Raw genomic sequence first — 18,853 nt, forward strand, 5'->3', positions numbered from 1 at the left:
ATTTAAACTGTATGGAAGAAAACCTGCTTTCTTCTAGGCATCTCTACTGACCCATTCATTTCATGGATTATCTTCTCATGACCTTCCACACTTCATGCTGTGGTCTCTTTCATCCTCACTGGCGCCAACACAAATACGTAATGCTACCTGTACATGCATGTAAAGCTGAAATAAACATTACGAGCACAGGTTCTCTGTGTTTTTCACAGATTCTAAAAACAAATTTCTATGTGCATATATGACTGACAGAAATGTAATGGGAAAAAATGGAGCTTTGATGATTGCAGTGAACACGGGAAAAACATTGCTCTCAGCTGTATTGCACATTGCTATCTTATTATTACCCAAGCACATTTAAAAAAGAAACCTTCATTTTACAGTCTACTCGACAGAAAAATTATGACCATTTCTAATTACAACACCTTTGCATGGCCAGTCCTAATGGAAATCCCATGGCCCCCGCTATAACACATCAATTAATATACAGCCAATAAACAAGAGGAACATTAATTAGCAGAAAATGCTGTATTCCTAATGTGCTATCTGTATCATCTCATGCCAGCACCATTAGTTCCCCAGTATATTTAATAGTATATAAAAGTCCCTCTTCACCAGACAACACACAATGTTAATCTTAAAACAGAGATAATAAGCCATAAATGATGACTCCTAAATAACAGAGGGAATAATCTGACTGCACCAACACATCTTGCACATTTAATTTGGCAAATAAAGTGCCTCAGGTTGTGTATTTGTAATAATAACCAAGTGTAGTTGTCTCAAGATGTTTTTTCTTGTTGATGTTGTTCATCTTGATGGCAGGCAAATCATTATATTTTATCATATGTATGTATATAATTGCATCAAGATGTAAACACAGTGCATTATTGCCCTGGGGTTTAACATAATGGCACATTTTAAGTATTGCCAGAACACCACAAATATCATCTAGAGAAAAATAACTACATTGGTCTGCTGTTGAAATTTGTTTGTTTTTGCAGACGGCTGAATTATTTGAGATGGAAGGTAATCTCATGAAAAACATCTTGATATCAGTCCAGTTGTTGTTGTTATTTTCCCCCTGGCTCCCAGATATAACATGCTAACATTTATTTGGTGCTCACCCACCACAGATCCGCTATGGATTATGATTATCATCTGTCTGACTGTCTGATATTTTACATGCTGCCAAATATAAAACTGGGTTCAAAGCATTTTCTGTATGTTGAAGAAAATTTTGATCTTGAAGTTGACATGTAGCCCTGAAATATTTTTTTTTAGGTTATGGGTAAATCAAATAGCTTTTGACAGTCTACAGTTTTTGAGGTTACAGCTAATGATTTATACTACTGCTCAAAAAAATAAAGGGAACACATTGTAACTCCAAGTATATCACACCCGTGTTGAATAATAATAATAATAATAATATTTTTTTGAGCAGTGTATAAATCCTCATCCAGGGGCAGAGTACATGACCACGTTTTGAATTTTGTTGGATTTTTCACTCTCAGATCTGGATCTCACATTAAATTTGATTAATATCCTCCTCCTTCCAAAAGCACAGGTGTGATGATTTTCTACCTTTTTATTTGAAGCTTCTGAGGCATAACCCATATTCAGAGATTTAATTTCTACATTTAGGCGACATCCAACTATACTTACATAAACCTGTCCTTCCAGCTTGCATGGGAGCATTTAATTTACGACAAAAGCCACATCTGTGTTAACTAATGTTCATGTGATGTAGAAAATTAAATTTTCTGTCCTCATTTGGCAAGTGCAAAAAAGATTAAATTGTCAGCTGGCATGATCAACATTTTTGTTCTTTTTTGTGCAACCTGTCAGAGAATACGTTTAGTACTAAGATAATGGCATTTTTTGTTACAGCCATGACAGCCTGTGGGTGTTTTCACTGTGTGTACGTCTGCGTGCGTGTGTGTTGTCATAGCAAAATGTGGTACTGAAGACACTTACTGTTGCAGAAACCTAGCATTGAGGCAGCTTTGACGTGACAGGTTTTTCTGTCTGTGTGCTTGTGTGTGTCACCAATGGCACGTTAGCTAGTTTCATTTTTATCTCCACATATTGTATCCCAGTAGCTGAAAGGTTTCATCTTTCAATCCCATTGTCTTTTACAGGAAGCAGTACAATTGAAACACGTTCTCCTGTAGTGTTGTATAGAGTCAACCAATAAGGCCGGTTTTTCATGAACTTCATATTGTTTGATATCTATGAATGGATTGATCTGAGTGGGAGGAAGAGGTGATTTACAGTTTTGCTTGTGATCATATCTGCAGTTTCAGTAAAGAGGTGTTTAAGCAATATCACACGAGAGGGAGTGCTGTTGTACTGTATATCAGCACGGGTGTGATTTGGTCGTAGGCACGAGGCCGCAGATAATCACACCCGACTAGCGCCGCACGACGTCGCGCCACCCCTTAAAAAAATCCTAGCAGAAACACTGATATGGGTATCTTAGTGTTTTTAAATAGATCAACTTGACTTAATGAAATTTATTGAATTAGTGAATGTATGCAATGAGTAAAACTACCTTTGGGAGTAACATGAAATTTGAATTGAATGTATATTTTCGTGTTTGCCTCACTTTTATTCCCATCATTTAGCAGCCTCCAGTCTTCCAATATGTTGTTCGTAATGCCAGTGTGGCATGGAAACTGTTGATGGCCCTGCTTTGCCTGTGCTGGTGTCAAAACATGTGCCACACCGTTACATGGGTGTATGAAAGATAATTATGTTTGATTGATATTCAAGATTCTGTCTTTGAATCTGCACCAGCCTTAGTGCAAATGTGAATATGAAACGGTCCCCTTGGTGAGAATCTGACTGTAGTGAAATGAGGTTGTTTGCTATATTGAAAGCAATGATGAGATGAGAGCAAAACCTTTTCCTCCATTCCCTCTTCCTGTCATCACTACCTGCATTTCCAACCCTCATTAAAATACCCAATATTATAATATAACAATATTAATTAGTCTTTTCACTGCACATTAGCTCCCTACTCCTTATCATATTTTGTCCGTGTCTCTGTGAAAGCTGAGTATCACTGTTGTTCTCTCATATTTCACTTTACCAGCTCTAACAGTACGGTTGTATTCCACTGTGTTGGATGATGAGACCTAAGCGAACTCTGATTGGCTCTGAGTTTGAAAACCACACCTGGTTCATTTTTCTGCTTGGTTGATCTGGTTGTTCAAGTAGAGAATTTGCCATTCTGCAATGCAATGATTTTGTTCAATGTATTGATTGGAAACATAAGTAAATGTTTAAATCAAGACCTCAAGGCGATTCACCTTGTCTCACACTTTTTCACAGCAAGCAAATTGACTTCTTGTAACAGAAAAGGCACTGGTGTTACAAATAGTGACTCGACTGTATTACAGTGTCCCAGACAATGAGCCATGGCAGTTGGATGGACAGCCAGCATGTACAATACAAATACCCTGAAACAAAGGCAACCAAATGGAATTCATTATTTTATTATTTATACTTGTGCTGCTTTTCCTGCTGTGACATGTTAGAGTGTCTTCTGAGAAAATGGCTTGGTAGAAAATTCAATCAAATCGACCAACACTTTCTTCTTTTTTAGAGGCAGCCTGTCCTGATTTTACAAATCTGAATCTGCTTGCGGGTCTTTGGGATCACTACTGCATTTTTGGAAAGTTTTATAAAACCTTTTGTGCCTTCAGAGGGAGCTGTGGCAGTCAGATTAACTACCTCCAGTAATGTCACTTAATGTGTGAAGGTGGAAAAAAAGGAGATAGGACCTTCATGGTCCTCTGGTCAGGCTATTGACTGAAAGCTACATTAGCCATTACTGCCACAACACACCTGCAACTCTGACTGAACTCATGGCAGTTGAGTTACATTGTGGATAAGGTTTCGACAAGGAAGAATAGTGCATGGAATAAAAAGATGATACCTCTGTATTGATTTTACAGTATAGTGCTGGATCCCACAGGTATAATGTCTGTATTGACCAATCTATGCTCTTCTGCTGCCATTATGTTCATGTTAGTCTCCTACGGTCTTATGTAGGCCTAGTGGAATCCATTGAATAGAAATACCATACAATATTGTACCCATACCACTACACGAAGAAGAGAGAATGTGTAATCTATTGGATATTCTCCTCAGCCTCACCCAAGTGTTGTTTAAATAATTATTCACTGTAAATTTTTGCTGAATAATTTGCCCCATCATGCATCAGTGTCCACTCCACACCCATGTGTGCAAATCTTGGAATCATCCTGCCATTATTTGTCTCCTAAATGAGCCTGATTATAATACACTTATCTCATTAAACTGATTATTTGTAATGTGTTCAGTAATTTCTGTGTTGACCTGACATGCTTTCTCTTGTGTGTATGACTGTGAATTATGCATGTCCATTGTAGGTTATGTACCATTGGCGGTTCTTGCTCCTATTACAGAGTACAACTATCAGGTGTAAAGCTTGCTGTCCTTTCCTGAAATCCCCTGTTCGAGATCTAGATAAGAATGAACAAAGGTCACCTGCATTATTAATGTGTTATAGCATTATAAAAGCACAGAGGTGTCATACTGTATTGTAACCTCTGGAAAACCTTGACCCCACTTTTTTAACACATATAAAGAAACGGTCTGTACTCTGTTATTCATCACATAAATAAATAAGACCTATAGATAAAACAAGCATCCTACACACTCATGCATATATACATATATGAAAATGTGTCCCCAAATGTACATCTCAACACATACAAATTGACACATTCTTAAGTACATGCATACACACAGACACACACAAACACACAGGGCGACACACACTCATACATGTAGTACCAGCCTCAGCCTTCCCGGCACCACCATATTTTACAACCATGGGCTATTTCTGGTGCTACCCTGATCTTCCTGTCCTCCCCCTTCCACCCCCGTCCCCTCCTAACCCCTCTTCCTTATCCCTGTGGTCATTTGTATTCATCCACTTTCATTTAATGTCACCCTGCGTCAGTTACAGGCTGCTCTGAGCTCCTCTCTCGCCTGGCAAGCTGCTCCGCTCGTTTTCCCTCCCTCACTCTCCTCCATTGCTCCGTTCTGCCCCCCCTCCATCCCCCATGCCCATTTCCTCTCATCATGGCAGGCTGTGTGCAATGCCAGAGTGTCGCTCAATAAATAACAACTAATGCCATGCTTCAAAATAAATGCAACTGAACACAAGACACATACACAAAGAGGCTAACTTTCAATGGCGTGCACGCCCGCATACTCGCATTTAATCAAACGTTCCAGCAGAGTATTCTAATGGATCCTAGCCAAGGTCTATTTTACTTCTTCCCATGGTAGTCAACCCAGTAATAACTGAAAACTCCTTGAAGTCTTGGCTTACTGGGTCATCATTCAGTTCTGACGCACACTGTCATTGACTTATAATGCTTTGAGAATTGCTGTGTTGAACAGAACAGCATAAATTAATTGTAACAACAGATGCTTTTTCAATATTTGTATTTGAGTATCTATTTTCTTCTGTCTAATTTGAGCCATTGTGGTATGAAATATTTCTGGGGGAAGAAAGCATCTGAGCTCTTGAGTTTATAATGATAAATGTGAAAATACAATTTATAGCTTATTTGGTACCTGCAGTCAGAAGGGAAAATAACATCTTACAATTGAATAATGATTGCCCAACCAGACTAACTAAGTTCTACCACTGTCATCCTTTAAGTTGCAAATCATCTTTGTGTGTGCACGTGTGTTTTTAGGCTAGCAGGCAGGAGAGTGTGACCTTTGACCACCAGTGGGAGGAAGGGAATTAGACCTGTCCGTGTTAAGGTCGCTCTGGCAGTTGTGCTAGCTAACTAGCTGTCCCTGGTATAACCTCACTGCGCTGTACAGGACAGTGCGAAAATGTACATGAATAATAGGGAGCGGAGTCATAACAGGTAGAAATGTGAGGAAGGAAAAGTAGGTCAAGGATATCAGCGTTTTTCTCACTGTAGAGGGAGAATCAAAAAGGAAGTGATTCCTCAAGTTCATGAATAAAACAGTTCATTATAAAAAGGCATACTGTATCTCCAAATCCAGTATTGTTCTGGTGTATTTTCTTGATGTGCAGGTTTGTTCTGCTGCCTCACAGCTTTCTCTTGTGAGGCAGTGCTCGTCTGTTACTACAGTAGTAGCAGCTGTGATGCAGAACACCCGTTTGCTTGAGGACTATTGTCACATCTTAGGTCAGCTTGTTGCACCCTACTGGCCCTCATAAAACCCATAAAGGTCATATTCTCTGTTAGTTTTCCATTTCTGGCCCCATTTGTACATTCACAAGGTGGACTGCTTTCACCACAGGTTGTGAGTCATCTGAGGCAAGAGCTTCTTAATTGTTAGAACTGTAAAGGAAAGAAATATGTCACTGTCAAAGGGAAGAAGACACAGCGCTTCTTCAAAGTACTGCATGTTCCATAGCAACCATTAGATTCGTAGAAACGGCTCTAGTGACCCCACATGGCCTAGGATGGACATGAGCTCTGACCTTGAATATATAAAAGACTAACATCATAAACAACTATATTACTGTTGCCCCTAGCAGGTTAATGACATACTAGTTTGCCTCTGTATAGTTAATACCAAACAATACATAATATTAATCTGAATCTTTAATCTGCTCACTAGGAAACATTTTTGAATGAATACTGCCATCTATTGGTCAAATGGGTCAAATGAACTGTGCACTTGAGATGAGTTTCTCCACCTCATCGTAAAGTAGTACATGAAAGAACATATTACACACATGGCTGTTACATCTGACCCTATACCAAACTGTGTACTATTAATACTGAAGGCACATTGTTAATCCTTTTACTGAACTAAAGTATGTCAATATGATTTAATGTCAGATATAACAATGTTAGTGTGAATGGTATATTATATATAGGTATAATTATAATAGTTACAAACTTGTACTAATGAAGAATAGTTTTCTGAAGTCGATATAGACCAGATGAAACAGCAATCTGGGTTCTGAAATGACTCAAACATTTTAATTATAGACATGAGGTTGTCTTGAGTGCAATGTAAATTGTGATTTGTATAGTTGCCAGAACAGGTGGACACTTACCAGCATATTTACTAATGTAAATCCTGAGCAGCTTTATAACAAGGATGTTGTTGGGCGGTGTCAGGGTAGTAAAATAACACATGAACAGCTTTTCTATAAATAATTGAGTGGAGTGGTGTTTCTGCAAAGTTAGAAAAAGAAAAATACTAGATATGGAAAATACTAGATATGGACAGTATATTTAAAAAATGAAGAAAATAGTGTGTGGAATTAGATTTTAGAGGCTGCACTCGCACGCATTTATCCCCCAAAAATATTCCTGTAAGGTACCTCCCAAAACATTTTCCCCTGCAATTACAAATTTCAAATAATTTCAAAACAACCAATGCATTTTTAATGACATGAAGATAAGATACAATGCATTTTACAAGTGTACAAACAGAAAGTAGGTTGGAGAATCTGGACCAGCCTCCAGTCCAGTTTTCACAGTGATAGAAAACATCCACTTGAGGGAGGCAGAGCTGCATTCAGGTTTACGTGTCTGTTAGCAATATTATAGCCTGTAAAGACTTGAATCCAGCCTGAACTGTAAAGGAATTCTCACTGGCACTTTAGTGGTTGAAGCCCTTTTGTTTACACATGTGCGATGCTGCTCCTCTCTCTCCCCATTAAATTCAATTTCAATATAGTTTTATTACTGTACCCTCCCTCACCCATACATCTGCTATATGCCATTACATTTATGTGCATGGTACCTATAGAAACAGGTCTATGTACCAATACCTAAACATCCTTAGGCTTAATAGGAAATTGTGCAAACTTGTGCACACACAAAAAAAGTCTCATGCAGAGAAACCTTTTGCCAATAACAGTCCAGACTCCAGACTGTGTTCTCAGAGGTGATGGCATGCTGTGTGCTGCCAAAAGAAAGGCATCCAATCTGTCAAGACTATATTTTGCACGGAGCTTGTGGGCAATGAACTTAGATTTACATACAGGTTTGATGTATTATTTAAGCAGTGTGCCCCTCTCATTTTCCACCGAGGGGTTTGTTTTACAAAGAAGTTAAATGGGAGCTGAAGAAAGTCAGACAAAACATTAGTCAAAAACAAGGCGGAACTGAATTATGTATAAAGGCACATACAAATAAAACTAAATACTCTGATATTTACTTCCCTTCTGCGTGGTTAAGTCAGAAGACTAAGAGTATCTGACTTCTCTATCATTTTATTGTCTGCTGCAAGTATGAATCATACTTATCCTGTAGGCCAGTACATGATGTACAATGCTTGGAACTACAGTATATCATCAACACCTACACAAAATGCTATATTTTTGAAGTGCCACAATGTTCAGCTTTTGTTAAGGCACTTTCATTTTCAAGGCTTCGGTGTGTGTTTTTGTCTTTATTTTGTCTTTAACACATTATTTTGGATGAAGTATTTTGAGGGCTTTTGATTACATTACATCATCAGGTTGGGTATTAGCCTAACACTTGTGTGCCCATTCATTGTATGAGAAAAGGGGTTAAGTCTGCAGCTTGTACAAACAGTGTTAAATTTAATTTTTTACTATATGTTTTGGAGATTACAGTAAAATGTGCTCATACATCAGCCAAGGTGCACTCCTTTCTTTCATCTGTATTCTCATTGCATTCCACAGTGTTTATGTTCGAGGGCCTGCATATACTGTAGTCTTTCCCTGCAGATTGGCTACCCTTTCTTGCTTTTGTTCCTCTAGCCTTTAGTTTTTGACAAATCCACATGTCCCTCTCCATCCATGTTGCCCCTGGTAACCATGGGGAACTTAGACGTCATGCGCAGCAATAGGGAGAGCTCAAGAAAAACTGTTTTGTAAAGAAAATGAGACAAAGAGACAGGAAGTAACACAGGTAGCAGGAGAAACAAAAGACAGATGTATTTTAGAGGACAAGGAAAGGGAAAGAATGATGGTAATGGTGTATGCTCATTTTGTATAAAACATTTTCTTAAAGAATGCCATTCGTCTCCTTTGACTGTTAAAGGTTTAAGTATGGAGAATGCTTATTAAATGTATTATTATATGTTTTTGGGGGGTCACTTCTCCACTGTTTTGCTAAACCTCCACCTGGTCGTGTGCATTTGTTTTCAATTTAGCCTTTTATAATTAATCGGTGGATCGATGGATTACCATATACAGTATGTTACAATGTGTGTATTTGTGTAGTCGTATCTGTCATAAACAAGAGATTACAGTTTACAAGGCGCGTTTGTGTCACGGACCCGCGGTGCCACTGAGACGAGAGATTTTTTTGTTTTGTTTTACTAGACTTTTGACTAGAGCTGTGACACCGGGTCAGAGGCTCTGGTTTTCAGCCACGATGTGGAAGCAAGCCTCCACTCTCCCATCACAATTAGTCCGATGCTGTTTAATGAAGGTAAAAATGAAACATACGGTAAATATCCTGCGTAGTCCTCTCCTCTGTGCTACTCTGATCAGAGCAGCGTTCCTAGCACAGTGTGTTACATTTAGCAATGGTCTGGCAATTACTGCAGGAATTATAGTTCTGTTGTTGTTGTTGTTGTTGTTGTTGTTTCTAGTTCTAGTATTCTGGTAATTCTCCATATTCAACCTTTAAGGTGATGATACATTTTAAGCAGTCCAAGGAAGGCGAACACCCCTGCATTTCTGTCATTGGTGTACTTGTGTTGGGATGGTGACAGGCCAAGCATACAGTACAGCGTCACATCTTAAGCACCTTTCAGATTCATTCAGCCTGGAGCTCCAATGTGAGTGGCTACCTGGAGGTTCATCAACTCAAACAGTTTCAACCTCTTTTTTTATTTAGAGTTTCTGTTTTCACATACAGTTGGTCTACTTGTCATTGGTACAGCCAACAGTTCATAATAAGAACCAAAGATTTTGCCAATAAAATCACACACATATAAATGTAATATAGCCTACTTGATTTATTTCATGATGAGTCTTTTAGGTTTAGAAGACTTCTGTCCTATGCCCTTTGTCTGTATAGTCCTCTTGAACCTGTCTTATGTAATTAATGTGTGGCTTGAGCAGTTTCTCTTTAGTAGGGCTGACCCAAAAAATTTTCTTTTTCCCTTTTTGACACCGGTTCTCATAGGCAATTGTTACATTAAAATGAGTAGGCAACTTGGCATTCTGGAAACCTGCCTGATTTTGGAGATATGCAGTGTTTGTTTGCCATAACATTCATTATCCCCCCCGTCAGACGTTACGATCGTGTACCCCGCCGGCCGCCAAAGCTTTGATTAAAATCGATTTTATGTCCGCGAAGCTTCGATTATCAAAATATGATAATCGGTTCAGCCCTACTCTTTAGGGCCCCATTCAAACAGTCCATTTCAGTACAGAAGAGTACCACTTGGGAGACTGTCTGGGTCAGTCCTTATGCACCATCACTATGGATGAAGCCCAGCAGCCATGGCTGTGGAGGGACACTCCAGCTTCTAGGCCCCGCTGAATTCGGTGGCATCCTATTTTCCTTCTGCCAAAGACGGAGAGATGCATGGAGGGCATTGTTGCCAACTTGCCATCCGTGTTAGCAACCGTGAATAGTAGCGTCCCTGCAGGAATGTCACCAGACTCATCACCCAGTAGAGTCTATGCAGCTTCACACCTGGAAGTCAAGGGGTTTTGGTACTGTAAGTGACAGCTGAGATGAATGTGGCAGCCCTTGCTTCCACTCTTTCAGCTTCTTCCCACTTCTTACCAAAGGGGTCCCACTTTCCGTCAAGACAGTGAATTTGAGTATTGTCTTTATCTGAGTTTATCAGTTTGTTAGAGTTATACAGTATGTTCCTAGTTACCCAGTTCCCAGGATGATCCACCTCTCTGCCTGACTGAGCCAAGCCAAGTTTCTGAAATCGGGATTTAGTGGTTACCGGCACAAACACAAAAGTGGGATACCGGGACTCGAAAATCCGATCGTAACCGGGATATTGTCCATGTGAACACACTCATTGTGGTATTTTGGTTCACAAGTAGCACTTGAATATGTTCTTGGTGATTTGAAAGTCATCGTAAGTGTCTGATCAGTTGTTGCCAAGGTGGTTGCATGGTTACATGAGACAAATGATAGATCCAAGGGGTTGCTAGCTTGTTGCTAAGTGATTGCCAAGATTTTTGTTTGCGGCATTGTTGGATGGTTGATTGGGTGTTACAAGATTAATTCCAACATGCTGCAGTTTGGTGTTGTTTTCTGTTATGAGGCAACCCTACCTCCTTTTTAAATGGACAGATGGATGGCAGATGAGGCAGTTTGGGTACATCATCACCATACTCACATTTGTCTTTAGGTTAAAGTAGTTGAGAGCTTTGGAGTGGTTTGGGATTGATTGTTTTTTTTCTCTAAATCTCAATAAGATAAATCATTATACTGTATTTTCACGTTTGTGTTAGTGATGGGAAATGCTGAACTAGAACTAGAGATTAATAAACGCCACATACTAGTTTGGGAATGCTTGAAGATAGCCAGTGCAAAACTACAAATTAATTTTATTGAATGGTTTGCATTTGTAAAAGGATTATTCAGTCTTCACAGGAAATGCTTAAAGCATTTGTTGCTTTAAGTCACTGCTGGGATAAAGTTGCAGCTGTTGACTGTTGAAGAATTAGGTGGAGTGTGTGTGCTGTGGGCCACTTGTAGAAGCTGGGTATCGGAATAGCACAGTAAAGATGTTGACACCCAAAGGTTAGTTCTTAAGGGTGTTTTGTGGCTGATAGTAGAATGACTAAGAGCTGCTTCGAGGGAGGCATGTTCCACATTCAAGATGAGCTGCTGGTTGCTAGGCTGAAGAGGAATAAGGCTGGGGGTAGCATATTAGATTGAGCAGACAATGTTTACATATTTACCAGCATGTCTATCCTCATTTGGAAAACTAACAGTGAGAGAGAATGGCAGAAGCTGGAGGCGACATTAGGCTGCTTGTCTTTGAACCTTCCTTGCTTTTCTTGCATATACCGTCGTTGTTAAAATACAGATGCAAATTTGTGCACATCCAGAATATTAGTATCCAAATGGCATCATTTGCTGTGTCTAGGGAAGTCCTCTCTGAGCAGATTGGGGGTTACTCAATAACTAATGGGTGCTTTTAGTGCGGTCTGCTGCATTGACAAATGCACCCTCACAAATGCATGTGCCTTTACTCTCAAGCGCATGCATGCATACAACATTTCAGCCGTGGTACTCAAGCTTACCATATCTCTGTCTTTATGCCTCCCTGTTTTTCTCCTCCTCTCTATTGTGTACACACACACACTCTCTCTCTCTCTCTCTCTCTGACACACACACACACACATGCTCACGCTCTGCTCAGCTCCAAAGGATCAGTAGCTTATAAACTGGCTGCAGTCAGCAGTCAGTCTCTCTGTGTGGGGAGAGGAAGGCAGGATGAATTGCTTTGACTGGATGGAACAGAACTCAACCAAGCCTAACTGGATTGAGTCCTACTGGGCCGGGGCTTTTTACTGGTGAACCACCACAGGTTCCCTGGTTGCTTTTGCCAGACAGAACTGGGTTGTTCAGTGCTTCAATAGGCTGAATTACTTCAGCTAAACTGTTGTGAGGCGGGATTTCACTCGACTGTTTTAAAGTCTGTTTGCAGGCCTTGTGGAGAAAGAGCTGGAATAGACGGAATTCCCTTTTTTCTTTTTCTTTTTTTTTTTTTTTTTGCACTTGCATCCCGCCCTCCCTCTATCCTTCCTCCATCCTCCCCTCATCTTCTTTCTTGCACTTTCACAGCAGACATCCAGTGTTGCAGAGCAGACAAAGGCAGCAGCCCTCACTGCTTCTGTTCATCTGCTGGCTCCTTAAAAGACGGTAAGGAAGAAAGAGAGGAAAAAAGAGAGCAGTGATTTTTCTTTCCTTTTTTATCCTCTGCTTTTGCACAGAGGCAGCTGCTGGTGTGAGGAATTACCAGCAGAGCTTTTTTCAGTTCATCTTCCAAAGGATTTTTTAGATTTTTTTTTTTCTTTTTCTTTTTTACAAATCACAAAATTTTGAGGAAATCCTTGGACTTTTACAGAGAAGAAGCATTTATTTAGCGTGCGTCTTGCTTTATCGCTGATATAACTTGGCAGCCTTTTCAATTATTTGGCCGGTGCTGGTGTTGCTGGTGGTGGTGAAGCCGGGGCAGGCATGGCCCAGCAGGCAGGCATGGGGGTGACCCACCAGGACACCCTGGCAGTGCCCCCCATGCCCAAACACTCCGGCCTGAATGAAGACCTGGTGAAGATCCTGCGGGAGAACCTGCTGCAGCCGGAGAGGCCACGAGGACACCGGCGGTCGCCTTCCTCCATCTCCCCTCGCCTTTCTCCTCGCAACTCGCCGCGTTTGCTCCGCCGCATGCTGCTCAACAACAACATCCACAAACAGAGGCGCTTCACTGTTGCACACACATGGTGAGACCTTGATGGCCACATAGTGACCAGAAGATTGGTAGCTTTGGTCACTGCTGCTGTGAGTTGGCCGCTGGGGAGCTGTGTAGTCTCATTAAGTGCGTATGCATGTTTGTTTTTGTCAGACAACATGTGGTTTAAACCGCACCCATGGCAAACTTTCAAGGTCGGGACTGTGTTTGTTGAAAGCCGTGTGCAAGGGAGGTGGCGGTGTGATAAGCCATTTGAGTAATTAAACTTTGTTTGCGGTTTAACTTGAATGCTCTCCCCTCACGGAGAGCGTGCATGAGCAAATCTTATTCATGTCAAATCTCCTAGGAAACCCGTTTCTCACCTTAGATAATGAGATTCTCTCTCGTTCTTCTACCCTGACCAGCTTAATCTCAGGTTCTCTCTCCCTATCTTCCCCTGTGTGTGTGTCTGTTACCTGTTCTTACTCATCTTATCCCCCTATTTTTCTCTGCCCCCCTCCTTCCTGTGCTGCCTCTGCTATTGCCTCTGTGTGATAGTGCAGCATCTGGAGGGATATACCCCCAAATCTGCTTGTCTTGTCATCCTTTACTACAATTCTTCCCTCTTGCCGTGGTTTTCTCTCCACACCTGCCTGCCTGCAGTTTTTGACTATTAATTAGTCTTCTATTCCTGTCTGTCTATCAGCCTCAGTTGCACTCGCCCACGCCTCATCCCCTCCCTTCGTCTCATATCTACTCCTTTCTCTCACCCTCCTCCCCACTCTATTTTTTTCTCCACTTTACCCAATTTAGTTTCTCCCTCTTTCCCTCCCCCCTCACTGCCCAGCGTTTTCATCTCCTTCTCCATTTTTTACGACTCATCTCCCATTCTCTCCCCTCCATTTTTAACCCTGCCTCTCTCTCTCTCTCTCTCTCTCTCTCTCTCTCTCTCTCTCTCTCTCTCTCTCTCTCTCTCTCTCTCTCTGCATTTTGTACCCCATCTCCTCTGCTCCCAGTCTCTTTTCATCACACTCTTTCTTTCCCACGATTTAATTTAAAAAATCATGTAGTCTCACATATACCAGTAAATTGCTCTGCTACTTCTCCTTTATTTCACCATCTACCTTGAGCTTGGATCTCATATTTTGATTGCAGTTACTTGAAGTTTCCTGATATTTTTCTCACTCCTGTCTTGCTTTCTCCACATTCAGTGCCCCCATTTTACATTTCTCCTTCATCCATCATTCCTCCACTCTCTTTTATCCCTTTACTTCTTACAACTGATGACACTAATAGCACATGGGAGATATAGTGTTGCATGGCTCCTACGGGTTTTTGCTATTTTAAATGCTCACTGCTTTCTGTATGTCTGTATAATTTAGATTTTATGAATTAATTATCTGTGCAATCTGTGCAAAATTACAGGGTGTCTGTGTGTGCGCAAATGTGATGGTTTGTACGTAGTTGTTAATTCATATTATGTAATTTTACACACAACCACCACTGCTCTCCCATGTGCTGCTTTAAGCAGAGAGTCATTTCTCACAGTTCCATATTAAGAGCCAGTAAAACTCATTCTTCTCTTCTGTTATGACACTTAGCTTTGTCATCAGCGTGACAGTGTGGCAAGTGGGCCTGATTTCGAAGAATTTCCTGGCAGAATTCACTACAAATGGATAAGAAAACAGCAACAGTGTAGCATTACTGTATGTCAATATGGTTTTTCTGCCCATTCTTACTTTGGGTGGGGAATCAATCTTAAGTAGAGTCTCCAGCCACTGATTTGGATTACAGCTAGATCCAGTCTTTAGTGTCAGTGTGCTTATTAGCGTGATGTAATATCAATAATGCCTCATTAATTTTTTAAGCACCTCCCAAGTGCTAATTTCCTTCGCACCCTTGCTTTAGATAGTGTACTGAATGAACTGTGATGGAAAACTCTTTGTGAAGAATTGTAGGAATATTTCATCTTTTGTTGTTTAAAAAAAAATCTATAACACAAGGAAAAGGACCAACATATCAATTCAACAGTGGAGTTATTCTGCTTAGAATTATTTGCCTGTGCAGCCAAATACTTTTATACAGTTTTATGTCCCTGAGCAAAAAAATACAACTTCCATTCAATAAATATTAAAAACACATAAATGAGCTGTATTGAAATTGCACCCTCAAGCATTTTCAGTGATATCCTGATGCTGAACCACACCTCACTGATTAAAATGCAGTGCAGTAACAAAATAGTTTCAGAACAATTTGTACCAGCTTAACTCTTACATTTGCACCAACTAAGCTATAGTCTATCAATTTATAGCTACATACTGTAGCCAATTCTTGGTTAGTCTGATCATTTCATTGTTGGTCTGGGTTTTGTCAAAGGATTACTTGGTACAAACATTATCACCATCAGTCATTTGAAATGACTTGAATTTGAAGTGTGAAGATATACCTGACAATTCTGGTGTTTGGCTTGATCTTGGCTGCAAAAATTACAGTGAAGTGCTTTGCTAGTTTCAGCTCACATATTCTTCACAGTCGGTGTTTGAGGTTGTTTGGCCTTCACATGTGAATGCTGCTGGAAACATCTATTTAAATTAGATATAAGAAATGTGCTGGCTTCCACGTGTCTAAGTCAATATGGATGTAAACTGTATATTGTAAAACACATGGTTTATCATCACGACTGTTGTTGTGACACAAGAGCAGGAAGAGACAATGACAAGACAGAACAATGAACATGATCACTATTTAACTTGTTGGTCATGTACCTCTAATGTACCTTGACATTTGAACAAAAAAACAAGTGGCCGACAGGATATCAGACAGAGATAAAGGGAGTGTGGGAGGTGAGGAGAAAAATAGCTGTGCTTGTGTGCACATGTGTGAGCAAGACAACAGGAGGGAGACAATTTGTTTGTTAGAGAGAGAGACACCATTGAATGGCTGTAAGCAGCTGGGAGGTTGACAACTGCAGTGTAATTTACTCCAATCACCTTCTCATTGTTTTACAGCTGCAGGGAATCACAGGGCTGCTGCGCTGTAAATCTGGTGACATACGCAGCCCTCAGTGGCTCCACTCCACACTTCATTAACAAGACAATCCTTCTCCATGGACCGATTGGCCTGCTACTGCTTTGCTGTTCTTATGGGCACAGGACAGAGAAAACCATGGGCAAATGGTTTTAAAATCACTTTGAGAATACTTTGTAGAATGCATCCCAAATGCTGATTGGTTTCTGTGCTCTGAGTCAATTTGATTGGCTGGAACTATTTGCAAAGAAAAAAAAAAAGTATTTTACTGGATTTAATGGAAAGTAATTTGACTGTACAGTGCACAAGGATTTGGTCTCGTTATATGGCAAAATTTTGTTTCTAAACAGGTCCCATTGTTGACAAAATGTGATGATGGTATAATGGAATTTTGAAAACTGTAAATATTTGAGCGGGGCTTCAATTGGCTGAGAGGTTTTAAGTAGAGTGTGGAAGGTCTTATTCAATTGTTGCCAGTATTACTGCAGCATAAGCTCCAGCATCACCTCCAGCAGCAGTAAAAGCATTAGTGTGGCTTTATGTATGGAGGGGGATATCTGCAAAACTGGGTGTGTTGACAACAGATTTAAGACTCAGCATTGCATTGTGCCTTGTCATGAAGGGATATACTTTGGATTTGATGGGCTTTTAACAATAGCTGAGACTCACATTAGTACATTTATATTGGAAGATGCAGTTGTGGGGAGTCATATTTAGAACTTAACCCTTTTATGTATAGAGTTGTTGGTCCTGTGATGAAGCACCATGTATCATCTCGACTGAGTGAGCTGGGGCGACACCAGAAGGTGATGTGAAAAGATATTGGTCAGAGAGAGTCGTCACTGGTGCATCATTGTTGTGCAAAACTGGGTGTTCTGAACAAACCTGCAAATCTTCCACATCTCTGTTAGTTATTGTACTATTCATTTAAATTTAATACCTCTCAGTTTGCTGTCTGTTCAAAGCGCTCCATTGTTCATATGTGTCGTGTCGAAGCAGACAACACAATAGCTTCATGCCGCATTGAGGGGGTACTATCTGCAGTGGAAGAAGAAGTACCTGGTATCAAAAGCGAGTAGAGTCGAGTACAGTGGAGTGGAGTTGAGTTGGTACCATGCAGTGGAAAGGCGCTAATTGATTGCTCTCAGCTCTTCAAAGGCACAGTATATATAAAGCAGGGCTGAATGGTGCACTCTCACCTTCAAGTGACAGACAGGGCGACACTCACAAGTTGTTTTTGTAGTCTCTTCACCTGAATTTCCTTTTTTCAACGCTCCTCCTTGCTGACCCTGAAGTATTTTAATGCTGTTGCACAACAGCGCCTGCATTGCAACAGTGTCTATTTATGTAACAGGAGAGGGGGATTTGAGCAAGGGGAGAACAGGTGTCTCTGACTGCTGATGCTGATGCTGATGCTGATGCTGATGCATGTGTTTCTCTTCTGGCCAATCGGTCCAACTGTGGGCACTCTGGTGGGGATGACTGGAGGGTTAGGGATAGATGAGTGATTGATTGATTGATTGGACAACAAAGTGAGTGATGATTGATGGGTGGATGAATGCAGGAAGGTTGTGATGGAAGGAAGGAGGCAGGGCAGATGAGAGGAGGAGAGTGGGAGTAGAGGACCTCAAGAAAAACGCAGAGGTGCTAATCTGGGCTAACCATGACTGTCTCTACTTCCAACTTGGTTATATCACCTCACTCTCTTTCAGTTTTTCTCACTTTCTCATTTCTCTGTTTCATTCATTTCTTGAGACAACTGCTGGATTTCTATAACAATCGTCAAGATCTTGCAATTATCTACAACTATATAAAGATCTTGTATATTTGCTCTTTTCAGCCTACAAAAAATTAGATAAACAACAAAAAATAACTGTAATTATTAGTGGCAATATAGATGTTCAGTTATTAGAATATACATTTAAAAATGTATTGACACAAACAAGTGGATTTGTTAAACAGTAATCAGAGCTTACATTTAAAGCCTTTTAAATGTGATGCAGCAGTCGGTGAGTGGTGGAACAGTGAGCTACATACCATATCACACATCTATTTCCTAAATCTCCCAGTAAACCAAAACGCATAGCGATGGGTAGCATACACAGCAGTTTTGATAAGATACTGACTCAGACCACTGGGGCAAAGAGAGAAATATCCATAAATCTGTTTTTGTAATTTATTTACATTCTGCTGCTCCTCTTGCGCGCAGGCAGGCTGATGTGTGAGTGAGTTATTATGGTTATGGCAGCACTCCATGTCTCTGTTGCTCTAAAAAGATTATCTTTAAACTTCTGCAACCTCTGGGAAAGACTGGTGACAATATTGCCTCTTCCACCTACCTGTCATTTATAATAGAAGCTGACACCACCGTCTTCACCAGGGAATGTTGAATAGCCTAATTGGCCTTATT

The 18,853-nt window shown here is 40.5% G+C and overlaps 1 protein-coding gene across 4 annotated transcripts in view; it reads left to right on the forward strand.

Annotated features, from left to right (window-relative positions):
* The window catches only part of pde4d (phosphodiesterase 4D, cAMP-specific), a 189,816-nt gene that overhangs the window by 82,245 nt on the left and 88,718 nt on the right, over positions 1-18,853 (forward strand). Inside the window, exon 1 of one of the 4 annotated variants that reach the window (XM_085786526.1) lies at positions 12,416-13,468. The exons of the other annotated variants lie outside the window; for them this stretch is intronic. Within the exon in view, the coding sequence (XP_085642652.1) occupies positions 13,206-13,468 (263 nt within the window). The 5' untranslated portion in view covers positions 12,416-13,205. Of the gene's footprint in view, positions 1-12,415; positions 13,469-18,853 lie in introns of those variants that run through there. 4 annotated transcript variants of the gene reach the window in all.

This window comes from Trachurus japonicus, chromosome 9 (assembly GCF_045865225.1).
Source record: "Trachurus japonicus isolate A0001 chromosome 9, Traja_1.0".
NCBI classification, from domain to species: domain Eukaryota; kingdom Metazoa; phylum Chordata; class Actinopteri; order Carangiformes; family Carangidae; genus Trachurus; species Trachurus japonicus.